Source organism: Culex quinquefasciatus, chromosome 2, assembly GCF_015732765.1.
Source record: "Culex quinquefasciatus strain JHB chromosome 2, VPISU_Cqui_1.0_pri_paternal, whole genome shotgun sequence".
NCBI lineage: Eukaryota > Metazoa > Arthropoda > Insecta > Diptera > Culicidae > Culex > Culex quinquefasciatus.
The window spans coordinates 118,595,748-118,619,381 of NC_051862.1; the positions used below are offsets into that span (position 1 = coordinate 118,595,748).

At 37.2% G+C, this 23,634-nt stretch overlaps 1 protein-coding gene across 5 annotated transcripts in view; it reads left to right on the top strand.

Moving 5' to 3' along the window:
• Window positions 1–23,634, top strand: part of LOC6032431 (uncharacterized protein PB18E9.04c) — a 265,877-nt gene that overhangs the window by 222,453 nt on the left and 19,790 nt on the right. For 3 of the 5 annotated variants that reach the window (XM_038250173.1, XM_038250172.1, XM_038250174.1), the window contains exons 12-18: window positions 2,990–3,145; window positions 3,230–3,363; window positions 3,431–3,621; window positions 3,691–3,915; window positions 3,982–4,112; window positions 4,344–4,646; window positions 19,481–19,591. In XM_038250173.1, the coding sequence (XP_038106101.1) occupies window positions 2,990–3,145; window positions 3,230–3,363; window positions 3,431–3,621; window positions 3,691–3,915; window positions 3,982–4,112; window positions 4,344–4,646; window positions 19,481–19,591 (1,251 nt within the window). The remainder of the gene's footprint in view (window positions 1–2,989; window positions 3,146–3,229; window positions 3,364–3,430; window positions 3,622–3,690; window positions 3,916–3,981; window positions 4,113–4,343; window positions 4,647–19,480; window positions 19,592–23,634) is intronic. The other 2 variants (XM_038250176.1, XM_038250175.1) reach the window with 2 other exon arrangements.

Consider the following 23,634-nt stretch of genomic DNA (forward strand, 5'->3'; position numbering starts at 1 on the left):
TTTAAATAGTGTCCATGATTGTCCATTCCTGAAAATATTTTTTTTCGAAAAGCTCAGAAAATTTCCTACTATTTTGTCTACACAGAGAAAAAAGAGTTTCCATAATCGTGAACAAGCGTTCATGAAAATGGGAACCTCGAACAAAGTGTTCAAATCCATGGTACGATTTTGAAAAACGTACCATGAAATTTGAACACTTTGTTCGTGGTTTCCATTTTTATGAACGCTTGTTCACGATTTTGGGAACTGTTTTTTCTCCGTGTAAGAAGATTGGACCACTGGTTGCTGAGATATAGCGGAAAGGAAACAGGAAAATTGATTTTTTTAAGGCTAACCCAAACAACCATTCATTCTCTAATGTCTATATATCAGGAATTAATGACTGATTTTCAATATAGAAAAATAAATTATTCGTGAAATTTTCTAAATACTAACATTTCAAAAGGCCCAAACATTCAATATTTTTAGAAATGGACATTTTAAAAAACAAAAGCGGATTTTTTCGGCAAAATTTAACTTTGAATGTTTATATTTTTAAAACGTTGTACTTAATCAAAAAATGTGTTAAGTACTTTTTCGATGGCAAATTCGATTTTACATAAAAAATTAGTTCAGAAAATGTTAAGTACAAGATTTAAATTTTTACATAAATCACTATTAAAAAAATCATAACTCTTCGACAAAATTTTGGTCCATACTTCAGAATGGCTTAAAAAATGCGGGATGTCCTCTGAAACATACAAAAAACTAAAAAAATTAAAATACCGATTTTGGGAAATTGTAATTTTGTAAATAAAAGGTAATTAGAAAATCACCAAATTTTTTGTCCGTAAACCTGTTTTTTAATAGTTCTCATCAATATCTACAACTTTGTCGAAGACACCAAATCAATCAAAAAATTCCTTGAAAAGTTACTGATCTTCGAATATTCACGTACCATATTTATATGAACTTCTGTCAAAATTGTATAGAGATTACTTGAAGTGAATCAGTGACACAAGATGGCTTCTTCTGGGAAGGCCCTCATAAAGTGTGAGTCAAATAGCAAAAACAAAAAATAAAATAGGTTGAAATCGGCCAATTTCGTAGAGAATTGCTCATCTGATAAATTTATTTAAAAAAAAATAAAAATGGCAACGCAATGCATGCGACTTAAAAAAAACAATTATAAAATAAGAAGTTTTGTGAATTAACCTGCATTGTAACAAATACTAAACAATTAAAAAAAAACATATTTTTTGTTAAATTTAAGATAACTCCGACTCCGACTCCGGGTTATTAGAAATGTTCGGCTCTGACTCCGACTCCGACTCCAGCTCATAAAATTTAGCCGACTCCGACTCCGGCTCCGACTCCACTGTTCGATTTTTGATGACTCCGACTCCGACTCCAACTCCAGGTCCCCAAAAAGACCCGACTCCACCGACTCCGGCTCCGACTCCGACTCCGACTCCACAGCCCTGGAAGAGTACCTCCAACTGTTATTGGGATGATCGAATTAGTTGTTAAAATAACTGAAAATAATAACAAAGATTTGTTCGAAGAATACCGTAAAACGATTTTTCCGCAAAATGAAGAGTACAAATTACATATGTACGGAATGGTTTGGAATCATACTAAAATAAGAATTTTTAACGTAACTATTTTTCTAAACATTATAGAAAAAACTTTTTTTTTAAATAGTGCAGGGACTTTGTGTGGCCTAACCCAGTACATGCTTTAAAAATAATAATCTTGAGAAAAATCTTACCAGTTGGAAAATATTTCAAAAATAAATTGAAATCCTATCAAAGTCACCCCGGTTTAAGGTAACTAAAAATGTTATCAGTCTGTTATTACAATAACAATCCAATTACACAAAAATCATAGCGACGAATATCAAATCTGGTTATAAATAACATCAAATGTTATTGGCCTAGTATTTGCAAATAACAAAAAATATTATTCCCAAGTTTTTTTTCGTCTGCTCGGGCATGTATTTTTCAGAAACTGGAGGCGAATGATGCTTCATTCAATATTTAAAATGATTTATATTGAATACCATGCGTCTCCTTTACACTGTTTATAGTTTTTTTTCTTTTGAAAAGTTATTTTACTACGTTTTGCTAAAAGTGATGGGGATGATGCGATTTTATCAATATGTAATCAGATTTAAAAAAAGTGTTAGCAAAATTTGGTGCAAATCGGATCGTGTTTCCCAGACAATTGTATATAAGTATTTATGAAAATCTATAAAATATTGAAGACGTACACGTGGGTCACATTGGAGTGAAATGGTTCATTCAACATTTTTTGTAGGCTAAAACTGCTCAATATTCAAGCAAATCAATGTTAGCATGCAAATTAGCTGGAATGCGTTAGCTAAGCTATCAACCAACAAATACCGTCAAAATTGGGCCGTTTTCGAATTTACCAAATGTTGAATGTACTATTTAACCCTATGTGCCCCATCTTTTGAGGTTGTCGGTTTACTAGTTTTTCTTTTCGACACAAATGCTGAAGAGTTGAACTTTTTAGCACTCAAATATGCTGAAAAGCAACTTATATTTGAAAAATGTGTAGATTACATTCAAACCCCGTTGGTTTTACACCAACTGTTGTCAAACGAACGAGGTCACTTTTTAATTTGACACCCTTTTTACACGGAGTTCACACACACTACCAATGGTTTGTTAATATAGTGAGCGCCGTTTAAAAAGTAACAGTTCGTCACTTTTTAGTTTGACATTGATCAACCAACGGTGTACAAACTAAAAAAGTGTCAAACGAAAAAGTGACCAACCACCGGTTTTTGTGACGCCCTGTTTAGAGACAGAGTTGGATTTTTGATGGGCTTTCATGCTTTTCGTCTTCTTATAAAAGTCCTTAAAAGCTACATAAAAATTAAAATTAATTGAAACTTTATATCATTTAAAACGAGATTTTAAAGTTTGTTTGCATGCAAATCGTTCTAGATCCATCTAACAAATTTTAATTTGTTTCATTTCAGCCGACGGCCTTTCGACGCCACGCCGCGAGCTTGCACCGCCCATCGAGGAAGACGAGGAGGCGGACAGTGACAACCAGCGGGGAGCCCCGCTGCGCAAAATAGAGGATAATATTAGTGCTTTATTACGTGGTGATATATCTGTTGCTCGAGTAGCCGGTAAGTGGTCACCATCATGTTCTGAATTCCGTGCCCAATTGTCATGTGTCGTAACAAACTTGCTTATTTCTTCTTCTCTGGTAGACATACCTCCCTCGAGACGTCCATTAGGTTTTCGCCTAGGTGTTCATAAATCAGAAAGTGCCAAAGAAATGCTATTATCACAAGCTGGTTTGGGGCCTTTGCCACCGTCGCCACCGTTGTCTAGTCCCGAGCCGGTAGATATTGACGCGTTTTTTGGAGATCTGCGGATGTTCTAACGCTATGCTTTGTTTAATCTTGCAGGATAGCGACGAATTTCCTCCGTTGCCTCCCTCGCCTACCGAGGAACCTGAAGTTATTCACCAAATGCACGGCATTCGTATTAGCTCACGCACCCGATCTAGCAGTAGCAAGCACGATGGCCACTTCCGGGAAGAACACCCGCCGGCCGTTCCGCCCCATCGTGGCCCATCGATAAACACGCTGAAAACAAGGTTCACACTCCTCAAGTGACTAACCCTGTGCCTACCGATACTAACATTCCCTTCCCGTACCTCCCACAGATCGATGGACGCTGGCTTTAGCAAATCTTACCGCAATGGCTCGCACGCTTCCACTTCACCGCACGCCCCCGGAACGCTTCCTCCCGACTTGCCCGGTTGCAACTCCCGACGAAGGGTCATCACCGGCGGCTACCAGAAGCGAACCGCACAAAGTCCCCGCGAGGAGAGATCATCGTCCCTGCAGACGTCGTGCAGTTTGCCTGAGACACCCATCTTTGCCAGAGGGTAAGTTCGACCTGGCTGTAGACGAGCTATTGTAATAGATTCATGGCCTGGTTTTCACTCTTTTAGTAGCTGTGATATTCCACGAACGCCACACCGGCGTGCTCCAGAGGTTCCTCCGCACGGCAGTGGAAGCCGAACAGCTCCAAGAACCAATACCAACACGACAGGCAGCCTGGGCTCGTCGGTCGTCGGAATTGGTAAGTAGTGCCGACATCCGCCGACTAACACCCCAGAACTCCGCTTGAACAGAAAGAGATTTTGAGAGACAGAAACGCTTGTGTGACTACCAAACACCATTGTGACCCGTTGACGCGCAGCACCCTGCCTAATCCCAAGGGAATGAACCCACCATGCTTTACCCCACCCACTCCCACATCACGAATCTGGTGTCTTCGTAACGCTCTGTGTACTACTCCACTTTCCTCCAGGTACCTCGACCATCGGTGGGCGGCAGCGCAGCATCAGTCAAGCTTTTGCCAATGGTGAAATGTTACGCTTAGCAGGTGGCCCGGCCCGTGGTTGGTATCCGAAGCAGCGGCAGGCTCGGCCCGTTTCCACCGAGCATCTGGACCGACTGCACGCTGGACCGCAGGGATCACTGCGCGCCTGGGAAGCAGCGGGTACGGGTAGCAGAAAACCGCTTACCCTACCACCTAATCTCACACCTAAATTTTTCAACAAGTCACCGCGAGAGGCTCTGCGCCGTGTTACTAGTTTGTTAATTCGAAAAGGTACGCGTGTCTTTGCTCTCTTCAATCCCCTCCCCCGTAACCTCTCGGTCCGACCGGGACTAAACAAATACCCTTAAATTGATGTACTAACCGGTATAACGATAAAATATTTTTTCTTTATTTTAGTTCAGTTTAGTATATGACGTGCGGTTTGAAACCAACTCACTTACAACATTCGATCGTCGGTATCGCGCGCGCTTCCATTCCTCGACTCCTACTAATTCGTTAGTCTAACCTAATTGTATTAACCTTACCCTCAGCATCACTAAAACAATTTTAAAACTCGCACATTTGAAATTTGACGTATCCTTGGTGCAATATATCCAGTAGAGTGTTACAAACATTTGTTGGCGAGCATTCATGGACTTATTCCGGTGGGCGCACTGATTCCAAATCCCAATTATGAGCTAGTAGGACGTAACAGGAGGTTTTTCCAAATTTTGAAATATTTAACCACTAATGCGTTTACCTTGCGCAAGTTCTGGGAAAATTTTAAACTTGATTTAATGGCGAAATAGATGTTGTGATTGGATTCTGTATAGAAGGCTTTTAAAACCAACTTATACAAAAATTCAAAGATTTATAACCTTGAATTTTGACGCAAGTGTGTATGTATGAATGTATGTATGTATGTATGTATTTGAACCCCCGTCTTGGCAGGACTTGGCCATGACCACAGTATATTTCAACTGAGACGGTTCGGTTAGTAACCACCATATATCTCAGAAACCTATGAAGCGAAATACCTTTCTATGCCTAAAGATTTCTTCTGAAATTGTACAGACATAGATCGGTAATGCAGATGACTCGGGCCAGGCAATCCACGACTCCCTCGTCCAGTTCATGAGTATATGAGATGGCCCTGGGCTGTTTTGAGACGGTGTTAGTAGTTATATAATGGTTTGATATATTATACCTTGTGACATTATTTCGCCACTACGAATGAATTCAGTTCTAGAGCCTCCATGATGGCCGACTGGTTAGCGTCCCAGAACATCAATCCAAAGGTATGAGTTCGAATCCCACCTGATTTTCTTAAAGGTTTTTTGTTCATATTCAAAGTTCAATTCATGATTCTAAATTTCAAGGGAATCGACCGGGATTTGATCCCTGAACCTTCTGCATTCGAGGCAGAAGCCGCAACTATTAAGCCACGGAGCCGGTTTTGAATTTTGACGCAAGTGAAGTATAAACTGCAATGAATCAAAATATCGTGTTTCCAGGCACCTCAATCAGCTAAAAAAAACACATCAACCCAAAATATTTCCGGTGGTCAGGAACCGTTTTTCCAAAGCTGATCATATCCTGAAAAAACGAGTCACGACGTTCTAGCAGGACTCTAGCAGAGTTCTAACAGAGCTGGATATTCTAACAACATTCTAGCAGAAATGTGCCACCGTTCTAGCAGAATTCTGACAAAACTAGCTCTGCTAGAATATTTCGTCACTGGGGTAGAGCGAAATTGGTTATTTTTTTCTCAAAGAAGAATTTTAAGAATTTCCGTGAAGTTAAACGCAAGCAGACCACCCTTTTTGCAAAAGCCTGCGTTGTAATGTCACGAGTGTACAGCGGCTGCAAAAAATAGAATTTTTTTTTTCAAAAACCAATCATGGCATTCGTGACTGTTGAAATTTAAATGTTTGCTTGCTAATAGATTTCAAGGCCCGCGACGACGTTTCGAAAAATTCAACTTATCAACATTGTTTTCGCCACTCAAAAGAGTTGTATATTAGTATTTTATGCCACAAGTTGCAAAAGAGGATTTTTTCAGCACGAGTCGTACATTTATCCAACGAGGTTCACCGAGTTGGATAAATACGAAGAGTGCTGAAAAAATCAAGTTTTGCAACGAGTTCCATACAACATTTTTTGCAATTCCAAAAAACACAAACTGAGTGAAATTTTAAGTCAAATTTTCATGTATTTTGTCAATAAATCGCTTAAATAAAAAAATGTTGAAAAGTGTTACTTTTCGAAACAAGTGCTGAAAAGTTCAACTTTTCAGCACCCATTTGAGTGCTGAAAAGTAGAACTTTTCAGCATTTATTTTAAAAAGTGTTGCTATTCGATTCTGTTATTTTTGGTACAGAAAAGTAGGCTATTTCGTCGTTCAAGAATGACAGGAAAAGTGAGTAGTTTCACGACGGAATTGCAAAAAGAACTTTTCGGCACTCTTTTTTAGGCGATCAAAAACAGGCCATTTCGTAGACGTAGGATAACAGCGTGTAATTCCATCGAGTACTAATGGTGGCATATCAGCATTTGGTCGCCATGTTGGATATGAAAATTCTAAATAAATTTAGTGTATGGTGGTGGTCATATTCATGCTCAACAATCAATAACAAGACATCTAAAAAAAATAGTGATTCTGTTATCCGAAGTGAAATTTTCCTAGGCTTTCGGATCAGTCATAGTATACCTGACCAATCGAAAAAAAACAAGATTTGTAAGTAAGGATTTTTTGAAGGCGTAACATATTGAATTAGCCTATTTAAGAGCGAGTTTTTCACCAATGTGTAACAGGTCGTATCGAGGTGCTCCGATTTGGATGAAACTTTCAGCGTTTGTTTGTCTATACATGAGATGATCTCATGCCAAATATGAGCCCTCTACGACAAAGGGAAGTGGGGTAAAACGGGCTTCGAAGTTTAAGGTCGAAAAAACACAAAAAATCTTAAAATTGCTCGCATTTCCGTAAAACTTTATCAATTCCAACTCTCTTAGATGCATTCGAAAGGTCTTTTGAAGCACTTCAAAATGTGCTATAGACATCCAGGATTGGTTTGAATTTTGCTCTTAGCTTTTGCAAATTACTGTCAAAAATGGATTTTTTTAAAACCTTAATATCTTTTTGCAACAGCCTCCAACACCCATACTTCCATAGGTCAAAAGATAGGAAATTTCATGTACTATAAGCCTACGGTAATAACTTTTTGGCCAATCGCAGTTTTTCTCATAGTTTTTCGATTTTTCTATAACAAACATTTTACAAAGTTAGTTTTTGCCCTGTAGGCTCCCATAGCGGCATTTTTTGGTCTCAATTTTGTAATATTCGGAATTTTTGGAAAATTTCACGTTAGTTAGAAGTATTGAAGTTGTAATTTGGATTTAGAAAATAATTAAATAAAACATTTTTGAAAAAAGAAAAAGATGTTATTTACCCTATGATCAATACGTCAAATGCTGTATCAAGTAGGCGAAAACCTGTTTTACCCCTAATCCAACAAATTGTTAAAAAATATTTTAATTCATTCTAAATGGCATTTTTTCCAATCAAATTTACAACTCCAATACTTCTAACTAACGTGAAATTTTCCGAAAGTTCCGAATATGACAAAATTGAGACCAAAAAGTGCCGCTGTGGGAGCCTACAGGGCAAAAACTAACTTTGTAAAATGTTTGTTATAGAAAAATCGAAAAACTATGAGAAAAACTGCGATTGGCCTAAAAGTTATTACCGTAGGCTTATAGTCCATGAAATTCCCTATCTTTTGACCTATGGAAGTATGGGTGTTGGAGGCTGTTGCAAAAAGATATTAAGGTTTTAAAAAAATCAATTTTTAACAGTAATTTGCAAAAGCTATGAGAAAAAGTCAAACCAATCCTGGATGTCTATAGCACATTTTAAAGTGCTTCAAAAGACCTTTCGAATGCATCTAAAAGAGTTGGAATTGATGAAGTTTTACGGAAATGCGAGCAATTTTAAGATTTTTTGTGTTTTTTCGACCTCAAACTTCGAAGCCCGTTTTACCCCACTTCCCTTTGTCGTAGAGGGCTCATATTTGGCATGAGATCATCTCATGTATAGACAAACAAACGCTGAAAGTTTCATCAAAATCAGAGCACCTCGATACGACCTCTAGAACAAACCGAGCAATATTTACAAATACTGCTTCTTAAGAACGATTGGTTCCGTCTCCGCTAGGTGCTAAGCAGTTTATTCATATCATTGAAAATATTTAAATTTAATTTTCCAGGCCGGAATATATTGAAACAGGTGCAAATTTGCCTCGACGTGCACATTTTGAAATACTATTTGTTATAAATTTCGATTGAATTTATTAGAAACTAGCCGTTACAAAACGATGGCCATTTTTTTGCAAAGACACACATTTACTTCCTGTCATTTAAAAAGCTATATCAGAAGCTTTTTTTTTTTTTTTGAAAGGTCCAATAAACCAAAATTTCAGTTTTTGTTTTTTTATGTTTTTTTAAAACTCCTGACTTAAGACGGTTTCAAAAACACCCAAAAAGCAAAAACTGGAAATTTGGTTTATTGAACCTTTTCAAAACAAACTCCAGATATGTAATCCATTTTGACGAAATCGTCATGTTCTCTTCAGATTTTATAATGATCAGTTTTGGTTCCATCCTCCACACTATTTTCAAATTATATTGTTAAAGCTGGTACGTCCGTGTCTGTGACTAATATCCATTTCTATTAGGGTTTTTTTCTCAGAGTACTTGATTTGGCATAATAGAAAAATTTTCAATATTGAGCGGTATTTGACCGCAGAGTAACACAGAGTTTCCACTGCCTTTTAATTGTTGGTTTCACTTTGTGGTACATCACTGAAAAAATTAAATGACATTTCTTCGGACTGTTCGCTCTGGAATACTCCGTGACTTTACTGCCCATGTTGGCATAAATGTCTCATATGCAGAAACAGCGAGCTGAGAAAAAGCAGGGCAAGTTTGTCCCATACACTTCGTTACATTAAATGTAATGTTATGTAGTTTCTTGTTTTGATCTCTTATTCGGTAGAATTAAAGAATCTGCTTTGTTTTGATTCTTCTGAGGATTTTAATAAAAGTAACATAAAATTCACCCAAAAAACTCTCAGAAGCATACGTGAAACGTTCAAAAATCGCTTTGCTAGAAACTTTTTTATTCGAGCACACGAGTTATCCGAACCCAGCAGAAGCTCGCCCAAGACACCAACCACTCCACCCCGGATGAACTTCGAATTTCGAATGTGCGATTTCATACTTTTTCTACCTCGCCGCCGCCGGTTGTATATTCGAGTCGAAAATCGGACCAAACACGTGACTGCATGCGTTTAAGTATGTGTTCTTCGTTCCTTCGTGTATACGCGCGAGACGCCAACAGCCAACAACAACATCGAAAGACGCAGACCGAGTCAAACGTGCTTATCTCAATTTTATGTTCGAACTCGCAACCATCGTGAATAAAACGCGACATCGGGTCTCTCGACTAAGGCAAACGCGATTCGCAGTGCGATTAAATTACGATAAAAATAGCTTATCAATCGCCGAACAAAATCGTTGAATGTCGAAAACGGTCGATTCCTTGACAAGACTTGTGAAAAATAACATCTTTCACGTAACACGTAACTACTAAACTCCTACTTTAGCAACTCGCGTTTTTTTCTATTGTTTTGTTTGTTTGTTCGTTTGTTACTTAATCATGCTTTTCTATCCTCTCTTTCTCCACCATCCTGGTCTGTTTCTTTAAAATTTGTATGAACCTTGTAAAGTATTTTCTTTACTTTCCGTAATCTATAGTTTTCTTTTTACAAATAGTTCTAATAATGTAACTAACTTTCCAAAAATCCATAAATCAATTATCTTCAATAAGATACATTTTCGTTTTATCACAAAAAAACATCAAATTCACCTACATTGAATGACATTGTTATTACCTATTCTAAAGGAGAGGAGAGGAGAAATTCACTACAAGAGCCCTCCGGTCAATCCGGATCCGGGGGGTGTTGAACTTGGTGAAAACGGATAATCATAAGAAGCTTCCACCCGCCCATTTATTCCCCAACCTAATCGATGCGTGCCCTGAGGATGGGGGGGGGAATGGCAAAAGATAAAAGGCTCCCATCCACGGAGAGAAGCAACACGATGTCGATGAGCCCTTTTACCCATCAACCCGCAGTAAATGTCACTAAGAAGTTGGGGTGGGGTAGCGGATGGGGTGGAACCGGGATATGGGGCATTTGATGCGCGCGCAGAACCGCCTATCCGAATTGGAAGTTTGCGCGCGTTTTCCTTTGTTTGCTTCAGCAAAATCGAATGAACCACCCAAACTTTGCACCCTCTAGGACAGTCGCCGGAAATTTCCTGGAGAGGGAAATGGCTTTTTTGGGTGTGGGTTCAGAAATTTAGCTGGGATGTTCCAGCTGATGCACGCATGTGAACACTATTGGAGTGTTGTTTCAAAAGTCATGAAAACTGATTTTAAGTGAAATTTCATTGTTTTGTATCAATTTGAACATGACAATTCAATAAAATAAAATACCATAGAAACTCGAGAAAACAGAAGAACTATGTATTAAAATTCCATCTTTTTCTCGACCTTGAGCTGTAATGCATTTTCCTGCGTAGCATGTCTGGGATCGATCAAAAATATTTAGAATTTTTGTAAAATTCCGTTGGAAAGTATTGCAAAAAGATTTTTTCGGCGAAAAAAAATGGCGAGTCGATTTACGGGTGCCACGATATCTCGAGATTGGATGGACCAAATTGGCTGAAATTTGGGGTGAAGACTCTCAAGACATATCCCGTGTGCATGATGAAGCCGATTTCTTAAATTCGTTTCTTTTTTTTAAATTACAAAAATTCTAAAGCTGATAATTTTTTATATGAAAAACAAAAATATTTTTATCTTTTTTTAAATAAACTTTTCAAAAATTGGCGCACAGGACCGGTTTAATGAATCTTCCCCAAAATTTTGAGCCGATTCGGCAGTGTTGAGATATCGTGTCACCCGTTTTTTTAAACTGCTAACTTCAAATAGCTATACCTCGGCAATGATGCAACCAAATGTCTTAAAATTTATTGCTTGTAGTTAAAAATGTTTATGTTAATGCCCTGAAAACTAATTGAAAAAAAATTGAGTGTGTGCCAATACCAACCCTTAACAATTTCCGATTTAAACATGATTTTAAAACATTATTTTTAACTAAACATTTACTCGAAATGGTACAGTAGGCTATTATTTGATAAATTCTCGTTCAATGTACGAACTATCAACTTAAATAAAAACATAAAAAAAATCAATTTGTTTCACAGAAAACATCATACAAGTGGCTGTTACAACTTTTTGCAGACTAACCAGAGAAAAAAACGATTTAAAGTCTTATTTATATGTCAAAGTGTTATTAAAATATATTTTTAAAATAAAAATAAGGCTTAGCTTTTTAAGTGGTTACATACATGTAGAAATTCAAAAATTTCATATTTCAGAAAATTTAATAAATCCACTAAAAAGATAATTTTCAATCACTCCTAAAAGTTTCATAAAGATTTTTCATGATTAAACTGAGTAAGAGACGATTTACGTTAAAAATTTTGCCATGCGCAAAGCGAACTTTCGAACTTTGTGAGCGTTTTTCTCTGAACTCCGAGTTGATTTACGGGTGCCACGATATCTCGAGATGGGATGGACCAAATTGGCTGAAATTTGGGGTGAAGACTCTTAAGACATATTTCGTGTGCATGATGAAGCCCGATTTTGAAGTTTTGCTTTTTAAAAAAAATACAAAAATCTTAAACTGGCGATTTTTTATATGAAAAACAAAAACATATTTTTAACTTTTTTTCAAACATTTTTTTGAAAATCGGGCTTCGTCATGCACACAGGACGAGGCTTCACCAAAATTTTGAGCCGATTTTGTCAAAGCAGTGTGGAGATGTCGTGACACCCGTTTTTTGAAACTGCTAACTTAAAATGGCTATATCTCGGCAATGACACAACCAAATATCTTCGAATTTATTTTGATATTAGTTGAAAATGTGTATTTTAATGCCCTTAAAACATAATTTAAAAAAAGTTTAAGTGTGTGCCAAAACCAGCCTCTTACATTTTTGTCGATTTACATGTATGTAACCCCTTAAATGCTTTTTATTTATTATTGTGGAGTCATTTCGGCCGTTGTAAATATTTTTTTCTCTGACCAAAGTTGAAGGGGTTGAATCAAACAAAAATAATACAAGCCACAGATTTGTATGAAAAAAGTGTTTTAAAATGCATTACACACCTGTCCACTTGTTTTGCAATCATATGTTTCCAAAAAATGTTAATTTGACAAAAAAATGCGTTTTAGATTGTTTTCAGTTGGTTAGTCTTCTATTTCCATTGATTTAAAAAAAAATGAAAAAAAGCAATTTGCCGCCTGATTTTTTGGACCAATTTTGAAGAGAAGGGGGAGGGGGGCGACATAAACTTTGAAAAATATTTATATCCGGAAATTTCACATAATTTTCATCTTGTGACATGCCAAATCGAATCAATTGGGGAGACAATTATGATAACCTAGTTTTCCCAATTTAATTTTGAAGGCTTTATGAAAAATCAATCTGATCTGATCTGATCGAATGACAATGAAATGTGTAACATTGTCAATAAAATTGTTTGAAATTTGAATTGATAGCATTCTGCTGTAGCAACAAATTAAGCTGAAATTAAATTGGCTGCAAACCCATTCAAAAATACATTGTATCGGTGCCGAACACCGTTCCAAGAAAATAAACAAAAACAATCACATTCGCGGTGAATCATAAAAAAAATGAGCGATTCAACCAACATTCCGAGTTTTCCAACAATTTCACTCACACATGACATTAGCAGATCACTTCACACGCACATTCTCAAACCAACGCAGCATCCGACTTTTCCCCATGACAACGACATCCAAGCAACCCCACCAGAGCTGTACGCAGACTCTCACGCAAACACACAGACACCCACACAAACAGACAAACACCACCCAGCTGCAAGGATAATGCCATTTCCCATTTCCCCGGCAATGATGACGCAATGACGGTGATGATGATGACGATTGGAGGTTCATGAACCGAGAGTATGCCGGTCCCGGTCTGTGAATCATTTCCCCGACATCCGCCGATCAACACCCGCGCACCTCGTGTCTGTGGCTCGACGTGGAGGAAAATTTTCATGGGAAATTTCTGCACTTCGTCACCACAACCGCCGCCAACTCGTGAAACCCATCCAGAAAGAGTGAGAGAGAAGGAGACATGGAAATCAATATTCATCCCATGCTTTCGCTCCCGTCCCAGCGCTCCAGCGCCTACTTGTGATGGGATGTTTTCCCCATTTGTTTCCCATTTCCATGATTATTTGCACAAGTTTCCAGCGGTGCTCTGCTTGTTGCCTACATCCATCTAGCAGGCCAGGATTCCAACGCGATGAGAACAGCCTCCCCCCCCCCCCCTGCTTTCACGCATCATCGTCCTGGCCCAAATTACCCCCGATATCCCCCCCGCCCCAACACCACCCTATCTTGAGGGTTGTGGGAAAAAGTTTTACCCAAATTACTCGTGGGACCCGTTTCGTGGCGTGGTGGTTCCGGGCCCGCCGGAAACACGCCGGAATTTGGCTTCATTACAATTTGGGCACCCACTCAAACACACGCGCCAGCGGAATGTGAAATGACGTTAAAGATCATTTTCGTGCAAATTCGAGAGGCGTATTTTTGGTTTCGAATTGTAATTTTTCCTGCTACCGTCAGTGGGGGTGACATTGGGTCTGGGGGGTGAGATTGGGTCAAAGTGATTTTTTACGGATTTTACCATTTCTCAGATTCTTTTCAATGAAACTGAATTCTGTTAAAAGGGTTGTGTAGGGGACATCTTAAGATGACTTCGCTGAAAAAAATTCGTTCCTAGAACATATCCTGTTATTTTGGCAGATGTCTAAAGTTGGGGTACGTTTTTGGCCAAAAATGACCTCTCGAAAAATCATTTTTCTAATATTTTTGTTAGAATTGCTCGAAAACTACCCAAGTGTTTGAAAATCTCCACTTCAAACATTGTAGCGTGTCAATACGATTCCCTCGAACAAGAAACGCTATTGGATGACTTGTTTTTACCATATCTTTGTATTTCAGCATCATTTTAGTTTCATTTGACCCAATGTCACCCCCTCTAAGGGGTGAGATTGGGTCAATTTTCAAACAATTGGCATTTAAGGTAGTGTTCATCAAAATCGACCATATTTTGGGAAAATGTTAGTAAACTATCTAAGAACAAATCTACGTTAAAAGATTTTCGATGTTATTTAAATTGTTTTTTGTTATTAAGAAATTTCGAGAGGTGTTTCGTTTTTTGACCCATAGTCACCCCCACTGACGGTACTAAATTAAATTAGGAAAAGTTAAATTTCATTTAACGGGACTGGAACGTTCTTTAGCCTTGCTTGAGTCTTTCCATTCTTCAAGTACAGTACAGACTCGATTTCTTGGAAAACTTCAATTCGGATATTGAAATCACGTTAAAAAACATTATTTTTCGATGTCTCATTTTGGATCGTTGAGCTTGAATATGAATCTCAAAATGCTCTCAAGGCGTCATCCATAAAGTATGTCACGCTCTAGGGGGGGAGGGGGGGTCTGAACAAGTGTGACATTGCATGTTATCAGTACAGGAAAAACGTGACAAAGGGGGGGAAGGGGGGTAAATTTTGGCTGATTTTATCGTGACGTACTTTATGGATGAAGCCCAAGTGATTTGGAAATTTTAAATCCAAGTTGGCGTTCACAATGCATAGTGGTGTCCTCAAAAGAGTTGTTGCAAATCGAAACGGGTAACTTTTTATTTGGTTGAAAATTAGGGTGATTCCCGATTTTTAAAATCTAACATTTCAGGAATATTTTTGTATTCTAAATAGTTGTTGATGGGCTTGGCAATCCAAGCAACTTTGTCTAAGACAATAAGAATTTATCTTGCAAACTACGTCTTCTACGACCAAATTTGGAAAAACCATCTAAGCAAACCTCCGAAAGTCAGTTTTTTGAACGTAGAAATTCAGGGTTATGTTTAAAAAAAATATGCGGGGGCACTTTTAGAGCTCTAAAAAATCAACATTTTCTTTTTTATCAATTTGGACTTAAGGGTCAAAAATAACAGACATTTTAAGGTAAAAAGATGCAAATTTAAAACTCCAATATCTCAAAATCCGCAGGCCATCAAAAAGTTTAAAAAACTGAGATCTTACTCTTAATTTGGTCGTAGAAGGCGTTGTTTGCGAGAATTATGGTGACTTGAACAATGTTTCTTGGATTGGTAAGCACAACAACATTCTAGAAGACAAAACAATTCCCATAAATATTTCTTAAATGTTAGATTTTTAAAATCACCCTTATCGTGAACCACCCTGATTTTCAACCAAACCATAAGTTGCCCCTGAGCAGTTCTCTCAGATTTCGGTCATTCCATTTTTTTGTATTTTTTAATCCGACTGAAACTTTTTTGGTGCCTTCGGTATGCCCAAAGAAACAATTTTGCATCATTAAATTCTCCATACAATTTTCCATACAAATTTGGCAGCTGTCCATACACAAATGATTTATGAAAATTCAAAAATCTGTATCTTTTGAAGGAATTTTTTTATCGTTTTGGTGTCTTCGGCAAAGTTGTAGGTATGGATATGGACAACACTGAAAAAAATGATACACGATAAAAAAAAATTTGGTGATTGTTTATTTAACTTTTTGTCACTAGAATTTGATTTGCAAAAATAACACTATTTTTATTTTTTTTTTTTTGTTTTTGATACGTTTTAGATAGAGCGTCCAATTTCCCGTCCCGGGAAAAAAATTCCCGGGAATTCCCGGGATTTCTCGAAAAAAAATATTTCCCGTTTCCCGGGAAATTTGTAAATTTCCCGGGAATTCCCGAAATTCAAGCGAAAGTATACATTTTATTAAATTTTTGGAACCATTTTCTTGAAAATGCTCTAAAAAAAATGATAAACTCAACATGATTTTGTTCAATTAAATTTATTGTTTGGTTTATTGCGCAATTCTCACTAACTTGGACTTCGCACTAAATTATTGCTATTAATCGCACTATTGCGACTTGTCAAACTGGCTTGTGAAATTTTAATTTTCTCAGAAAATGATCAAAGCGAGCCGATGTTGCTCACATGTCAATCGCAATTTTAATGTGAGAATGTCCAGTTCGGTGGAAACTGCGACTGGAAATGTAAATAAACAGCTGCTGGTTGCCTAGTTTTTGGAAATTTTGTTGTCAAAAGTGCGAGAGAAAAGTGCGGGCCAAATCCAAGTTACAATGCAACGATCAATATATATCAGGATTTATTTCAGGATAATATTAATTTCTGAAGCTACTGGAAATAGATCTTGCTTAATGAGTATTAAATTATTAAAATTAGGTAAGCTTTTTACAGATTGATGTTATTTCATCAAAACAATATTAACTCCTAACCTCCAAATGAAAATGAGATTTTTATACGTTTTTGTTTACCATGATCAAATGAGATAAAAATTAAATTTGTGCAAGAAGAATTAATTCAGTTGGTTTAATACCTAGTATTAAAGAAATTACAATTTGAAATAAAATAATTTTGGACCATTGGTGCAACTACAAGTGTTAGAGGGTTAAATGTGAAAAAATGGAAGACTATTTGTGGAATGATGCTAATTTATCGTTTAATTTAATAATGTGGCATAATAATACAAAAAAAAATCATTTAAAAATTACTTTTTAGTGTTTAAGAGGTTCTCGAAAAATGCAAAAATATATTCAAAGCTTGCTTCAAATATTTGAAAACATTGGGTTGTTTGAAGTAAAACCAACACTAAAAAGCTTTATAATTTGTTCAAAAGCTGAAACCAGTATTTGTCATGAAAAACATAATTTCTGCATGTTTTTTTTCTCATTTCAACAAACTGGTCTCAGAGGCAAGTTTGAAAGAAATTTTATGATTATGGATTATGGATTCATTTTACTCACAGTTTAAACACTTTGATAATAAATATTCCTCATAAAAAACCTGAGATTGGAGCTTTTCAAATTAGAAAAAGTATACATTTTCTCGTAGCTGAATGATTTTTTACATGCAGTCAAGCTGATAATTGATCTTCACACTTATTTTAACCACTAAAAGTGATGTCCTATACAATTTTGTTGCATAATATTAATTAAAACCAAGATCAGGTCAATTTTCAATAAATTTAAAATTTCCCGGGAATTCCCGGGATTTCCCGGGAAATTGGCTGAAAATTTCCCGTTTCCCGGGAAATTTATAACCCCGGGAAATTTGACGCTCTAGTTTTAGAGGATATCAAATTCCAACTTTTAGAAATTTCCAAGTTGTGCAAAAAATCTTTGACCGAGCAGTTTTTCATTTTTTTAAATTAGTGCACATGTTTGCCCACTTTTTAATTTTTTTTTTTGAAAAGCTGAGAAAATTCTCTATATTTTGCTTTTCTGAACTTTGTTGATACGACCCTTAGTTGCTGAGATATTGCCATGCAAGTGTTTAAAAACAGGAAAATTGATGTTTTCTAAGTCTCACCCTAACAGCCCACTATTTTCTAATGTCGATATCTCAGCAACTAATGGTCCGATTTACAATGTTAAAATATGAAACATTCGTGAAATTTTTCGATCTCTTCGAAAAAAATATTTTAAAAAAATTTAAACCAAGACAAACATTTCTAAAGGGCGTAATATTAAATTTTTGGCCCTGTTAAAATGTTAGTCTTGATTTAAATTTTTTGAAAGTATTTTTTTTCGAAAAGATCGGAAAATTTCATACATCATTTTTGTATGGACAGCTTTCTTTTTGCAACAACCCTTTTGAAGACACCAAAGCTCCAAAACTTCACCATTTTTTTGTAAAATCCATTTACCACTAAATTTTGCGATCTGGATCACTGCAGATTTCGGAATGGCAAAATTAGATGGAGTAAATTGTTAACTCCTTCATTTGACGTCCTAGCCAAATCATGTCTTGGGAAGAGTTGTTGTATTTGATAAGGGCTATCTTTTGTAGTTAATGACATACAGGGTGACGATCTTCCAGGGTGTCAACCAAAATCTAACTTCGTTGGATGACTTTTATGGTTTTGTTGTCTTCGGCAAAGTAATAGAGGAGGAAATGTCATGAAAGTTTGTCTAACGTGCCAAATTTCTATCTCTTGATCTACACGCCAAATGCCATATACGCCATTTTTGCAAAAATGGTCGAAAAAGGCAGAAAAAGGTTAGCTTTTTACTATGTTCTGAAGTTGACATAAAATCACACATTTTTGCCGAAGACAGCTAAATGTGAATGTGAAAAAAAACAAAGTTTGGCCATTTGCTGAAATAAACAATTTGAACAAATGTCTCATTAAGTTGTGTTTGATCATTTGAGGGACATTCAAAACATGAGAGAAAAAAATACATTTCACCCCGCGTCTTGCGTCCTTCAAAAATGTTCCGGCTTATCTTCCTTTTGTGCACCAAAAGACGGCTCAGACTTGGTTGCAAACAAACTGACTGGTGGAAGGCCGAAAAAAGACCAACTGATAAAAATATAAACTTCTCGGAAATAACAGCACTGTGCCCCTGTTAATTCCAGCAATCGAACTTAACCGATAAGAAATTATGATGCATCAGTCAGCGCGAAACAGTTACGAATACTAATTGCTATTTTCATGAGCAATTTCTTGTTTCTTCTTTACTTTTTTCTTGTGTGTGTTTTTTTATAAAGGCCACTTCCTTCAACATTTACTCTGATTACTTCTGCCCTGGAAATGGTCCCATTATCATTCACTTTGAGTTGCCCTCTTTTTGTTGTTGCTCCTTGAGTTCTGTCCTTTCACTTTCAGAGTTTTTTTTCGTTCCCTCCTCAACAACCCTACACAAAAAAAACACATTCTGTTTGCACACACTCACTTTGTTTGATAATGCTATTCATCATTTTTCATTTCTCCTTCAAAAAGGCCATCAGCACACTCATCAGCCCCGTCAAAAGCCATTGTGACTCATATGCCACCCTTAAATGGTGTGCTCTCTCTTTCTCTCTTTCTTTTCTTTCGCTCGGCATTTTCCAGGAACTTCCGGCACCAAAGAGAAAGATTCGCGCCGGGACAAGGAGCGAGGAGGGGACAAGGAAGGCCACTCGTCGTCGTCCATCTACCTGCAGCGTTCGCCGGGATCGGACGGTAAGTGATACTGAAACTACTACTTTTTTCTACCAAATTAGATTTTGAGAACAAAACAAAAGTTAAGCTCCTTAATACATATATGACTATTTGTCCATTCCAAAGGATAAAAAAAATATCGCACTCAAAATTCATAGCGCATGCTTTTTTTTGCTCTCTCACAATGAACCCATCTGATTTATGGTGGGAAATATATATTTCCCCGTAAAATTACTTCCAATCACAAAGTGGACTTTCCGGCTTTATCCTGCGGAATCACGCTTTCGACGTGCTCGGCCTGCAGAATGAAAAAGTTGTGGGCTCTATTTCGGAATAGCCCTGACGGCATCATGGTCATCCTCGACAACGACAAACGGAAGCAAGGAAGCGGAAATGGCTTTCACTCTTTTGCACATACATGGAGACGGCGGACATTAGTATCCTGTTGTAGTCCGTCCAACAGAATGCTGGCCGACGCCGACTGGCAGTCAAAAAAGTGATGATACACTTTGCGGCAGGAAAGTCATTTAAAACAAGAGATGCTTGGAAAATGGGTTCAAGACTCTGAGATTTTGAACCTTCTAAATGCTTCAACGATACTCGATATAATTGTGGGTTGTTGTTGCCTTGTTAACAATATTAGTGTATCTTTCTTTCATCTCTTTCCTTTTTTTCAAACAAAATGTATAAAATTGCATTAGAAAAACTTATCTGCCTATGGTCGAAGAAGGTGTATTTTACTCTTGTGGCAATGACTGTCAATGATGGTTCTGAATTCAGGGTCCAGAAATAGTAAATTGAAATGAAAAAATAATCACTATATGTTAAATTGCTTCTACACGGAGAAAAAAGAGTTCCTAAAATCGTGAACAAGCGTTATGAAAATGGGAACCACGAACAAAGTGTTCAAATCTCATAGTACGTTTTTCAAAATCGTATGTATGTACACTCAACCCCCGGTGGTTGGTCACTTTTTCGTTTGACACTTTTTTAGTTTGTACCCCGTTGGTTGGTCAAAGTCAAACTAAAAAGTGACGAACTGTCACTTTTTACACGGCGCTCACGCACACTATCAAAACAAACGTTTGGTAGTGTGTGTGAACTCCGTGTAAAAGGGGTGTCAAACTAAAAAGTGACCCCGTTCGTTTGACAACAGTCGGGGTCGGGGTTTGAGTGTAGGGGAGAGTGGGGAGACTTGATCCCCTTTTTTTGTATCGCACATAACTTTGTCAATTTCGCACAAAACAATGAACTTTTTGCATGAATTGAAAGCTTAAACATTCAACTATGTTTGGCTGATAAGGGTATTTCATCAGATAAACTCTTCGAATCATGCCAAGCGTTTTAAAAAAATATTTTAAACCGGTATTTTCAAAATGTTGGGGGTAATTTGATCCCCTTTCAACATTTTGAAGAAATCTTAAGCAAATTTTTTGTCATTCATCCAAACTTTTAATTTTCTATAAGTTACAGCAATTACACATTAAACCTGTACGTTTGTGTTCAAAATATAACAAGTTTAGCATGCAAAATATTTAAAAACTTAAAATTTTCCTTTTTAGACCAAAATTGAGCATGTTTACAAAAGCTGGTAATTTTTGTTTACAAAACTTTTGAAAAATGGTTCAAACTGTAGTAAGTTATGTACAACTATACTAAAGGAAACTATGTACGAAAACCCAGCCCAATTATTTAATCTTGAGGCTGATTCCAGTGACTGTATAAATTCAGGGATCAAGTCTCCCTAAACGCACTTTTTTAAACAATTGATTGTTAAAAATAGTATGACGATAAATTTAACGTCAAATGCGTAAAGGTTTTGGAGTTGGTATGTTTATCAAACAAGTCATGCATAAACAATTTTTTTTTTTGAATAATTTTTGAGTGTTTTCTATACTTATCAAAACAAAGAAAAAAGATCTCTTGGAAGTTTTTTGCAGCACTTTTTAGAAAAATGTGTGTAACTCAATCGAAACATTTTTTAATTTTTTTCTTTGTTTTCTACCATGAGTTTTAGTCAATTTCGCACAACTTTCTAGAACAAAGCTATTTGTTTTACCCACATGCTCACGAGATACAGGCTTGGGATCAAGTGTCCCCGGGGATCAAGTCTCCCCACTCTCCCCTAATCACATAAAAAATCGATCATTAAATATCATGATTCACTTTTTCCTAAATTAAAAAAAAACTTTCACAAGATCATTCATTCATCGTGGATTTTTTAAAGAAAATTTTCTATTCAACTTTAAAAACCGAACTGTTCAAATATTCACGATTCAACCACGTGTTATTCGTTCCCACTATATCCAGCATGTGAAAATTTGTGCTCTTTCTGAAGCAAAAATGCCACAAGGACGACCGTCAGCATCCATCCAATATCAGCAAAACACAGCATTAACTCAGTGTTCAACTCAGCCCGGCGTCATTATGTGCATGTGTTGCGCTCGCTCGCTGCCATATCTAACAAAAATGGGAAAACTTTCCTCTCTGTGTATATATTCAGTAACATTGGGCGCGAGGGTGTTCCCTGCTTTTATATAGTCATCCACCAAGCCGCCGCCGGGTTGAGGAGCTTCAACTTTCGCTCTTCCCGCTCTAGCTCTCTGGAGTCGGTAGACCTTGTGCCTGATGGCAAGGTCCTTTGGAGCGTCCGTTTTCCGTTCCCTGACCGTCCCGTCCGGAACCGGATCCAGATTGGTATATACAAGTATCGCGGTATCCACGGCCGGTATGAATGGCCCCAGACCGACCTCCTCGTCATGCTTGATAAAACAGCAGCGGTGCAGCACAGCCACAGCGACCGGCGAACTGGCATTGAACTGGCTCTGTTGATTGTGCTGTGACTTGGCTTGCCGGTTGCCGGCCGGCACTTTCGACGATTGGCTTTTTACTTTTTTGCTATTTTTGTGTTATTTTTGCTACTGCATCTCCTGACACCATCTCAAATGTGGTGAACCCTTTTCGTTGATAGCGTATGTAGCAGACCAGGGTGGTACATAGAAGAGTTATTCAACATGTGCACTGCACCCACGACACGGCAAGAGTGTTGCGGGAACAGTTTATCAACGTCGCAATGACATTTAGGAGCGCCACTAAAAAAGAACCAATTTATTGGCATAAGTTCAATAGCACCATTTCTTTAAGTAAATTGTAGATATGACATTTTTATAATTCACGATGCAACGATGTCCAATATAATGATTGGCATGGCATAGTTTTCCTTCACATTGATTAAATTTAAAAATATTTTGAGAAGTCTGGGATAAATCGGATAAATTTTGAGACTAAATGAATTGTAACCGTTGTTACAGGTTTCCTTAATTTATAAATATTTAAATACGAACGTTCACGATCTTTGAGGTTATGGTTAGTAGGGAAACAGGGAAATGATGAATATTATATGCCAGCTACACAGAAAAAAATATGTAAATTTACACAGCACGTAATTACTGTCTCTTATGTAAACTCACTCAATGTAATGTTGAAATATGATGTAAAGAGTAAAAAGTCATGGAAATTACTCCAATGTAAATCTAAATCTAATGTAAATCATGAATCTAATGGAAACGTTGAGCATGGAAACTCAAATCTGATGAATTTCTACCCGTGTCCGGCTTCCTGTAAATTCCTATTTAATGTAAATCATATATCCAATGTATTTCTGCCAAACGTTGACTTCAAAACTACCCGAACTAAAAATAGTTATATTTGGTTCTCTTTCTATCGCTCTCATATTTCGCTTGCCCACTGCCTGAGCCTTGACCTGAACAAGTTGATGCTTTAGCCGCTCGTTTATAAAATGCGAAGATGGCTCAGTCGGCAGCGGGTAGCAGCAGTAACACCGAACATCCTACCCGTCGTCCGTTCGATTCCAGTCCAGCGTTATTCCACTTGGCTGTCGACGAGAAAGCGTCCCCTACCTGTGAAACAACTTTTTAAAATCCGAATTTCCTTTTGCTGTCCGCTTCAATTAATTTAAAATAGAACATAGGCCACACCCTTTTCCTACTGCAATCCAAGTCGAGCTTCTCATTCCCATTGGCCAATCAGAATTAGTTGATTTG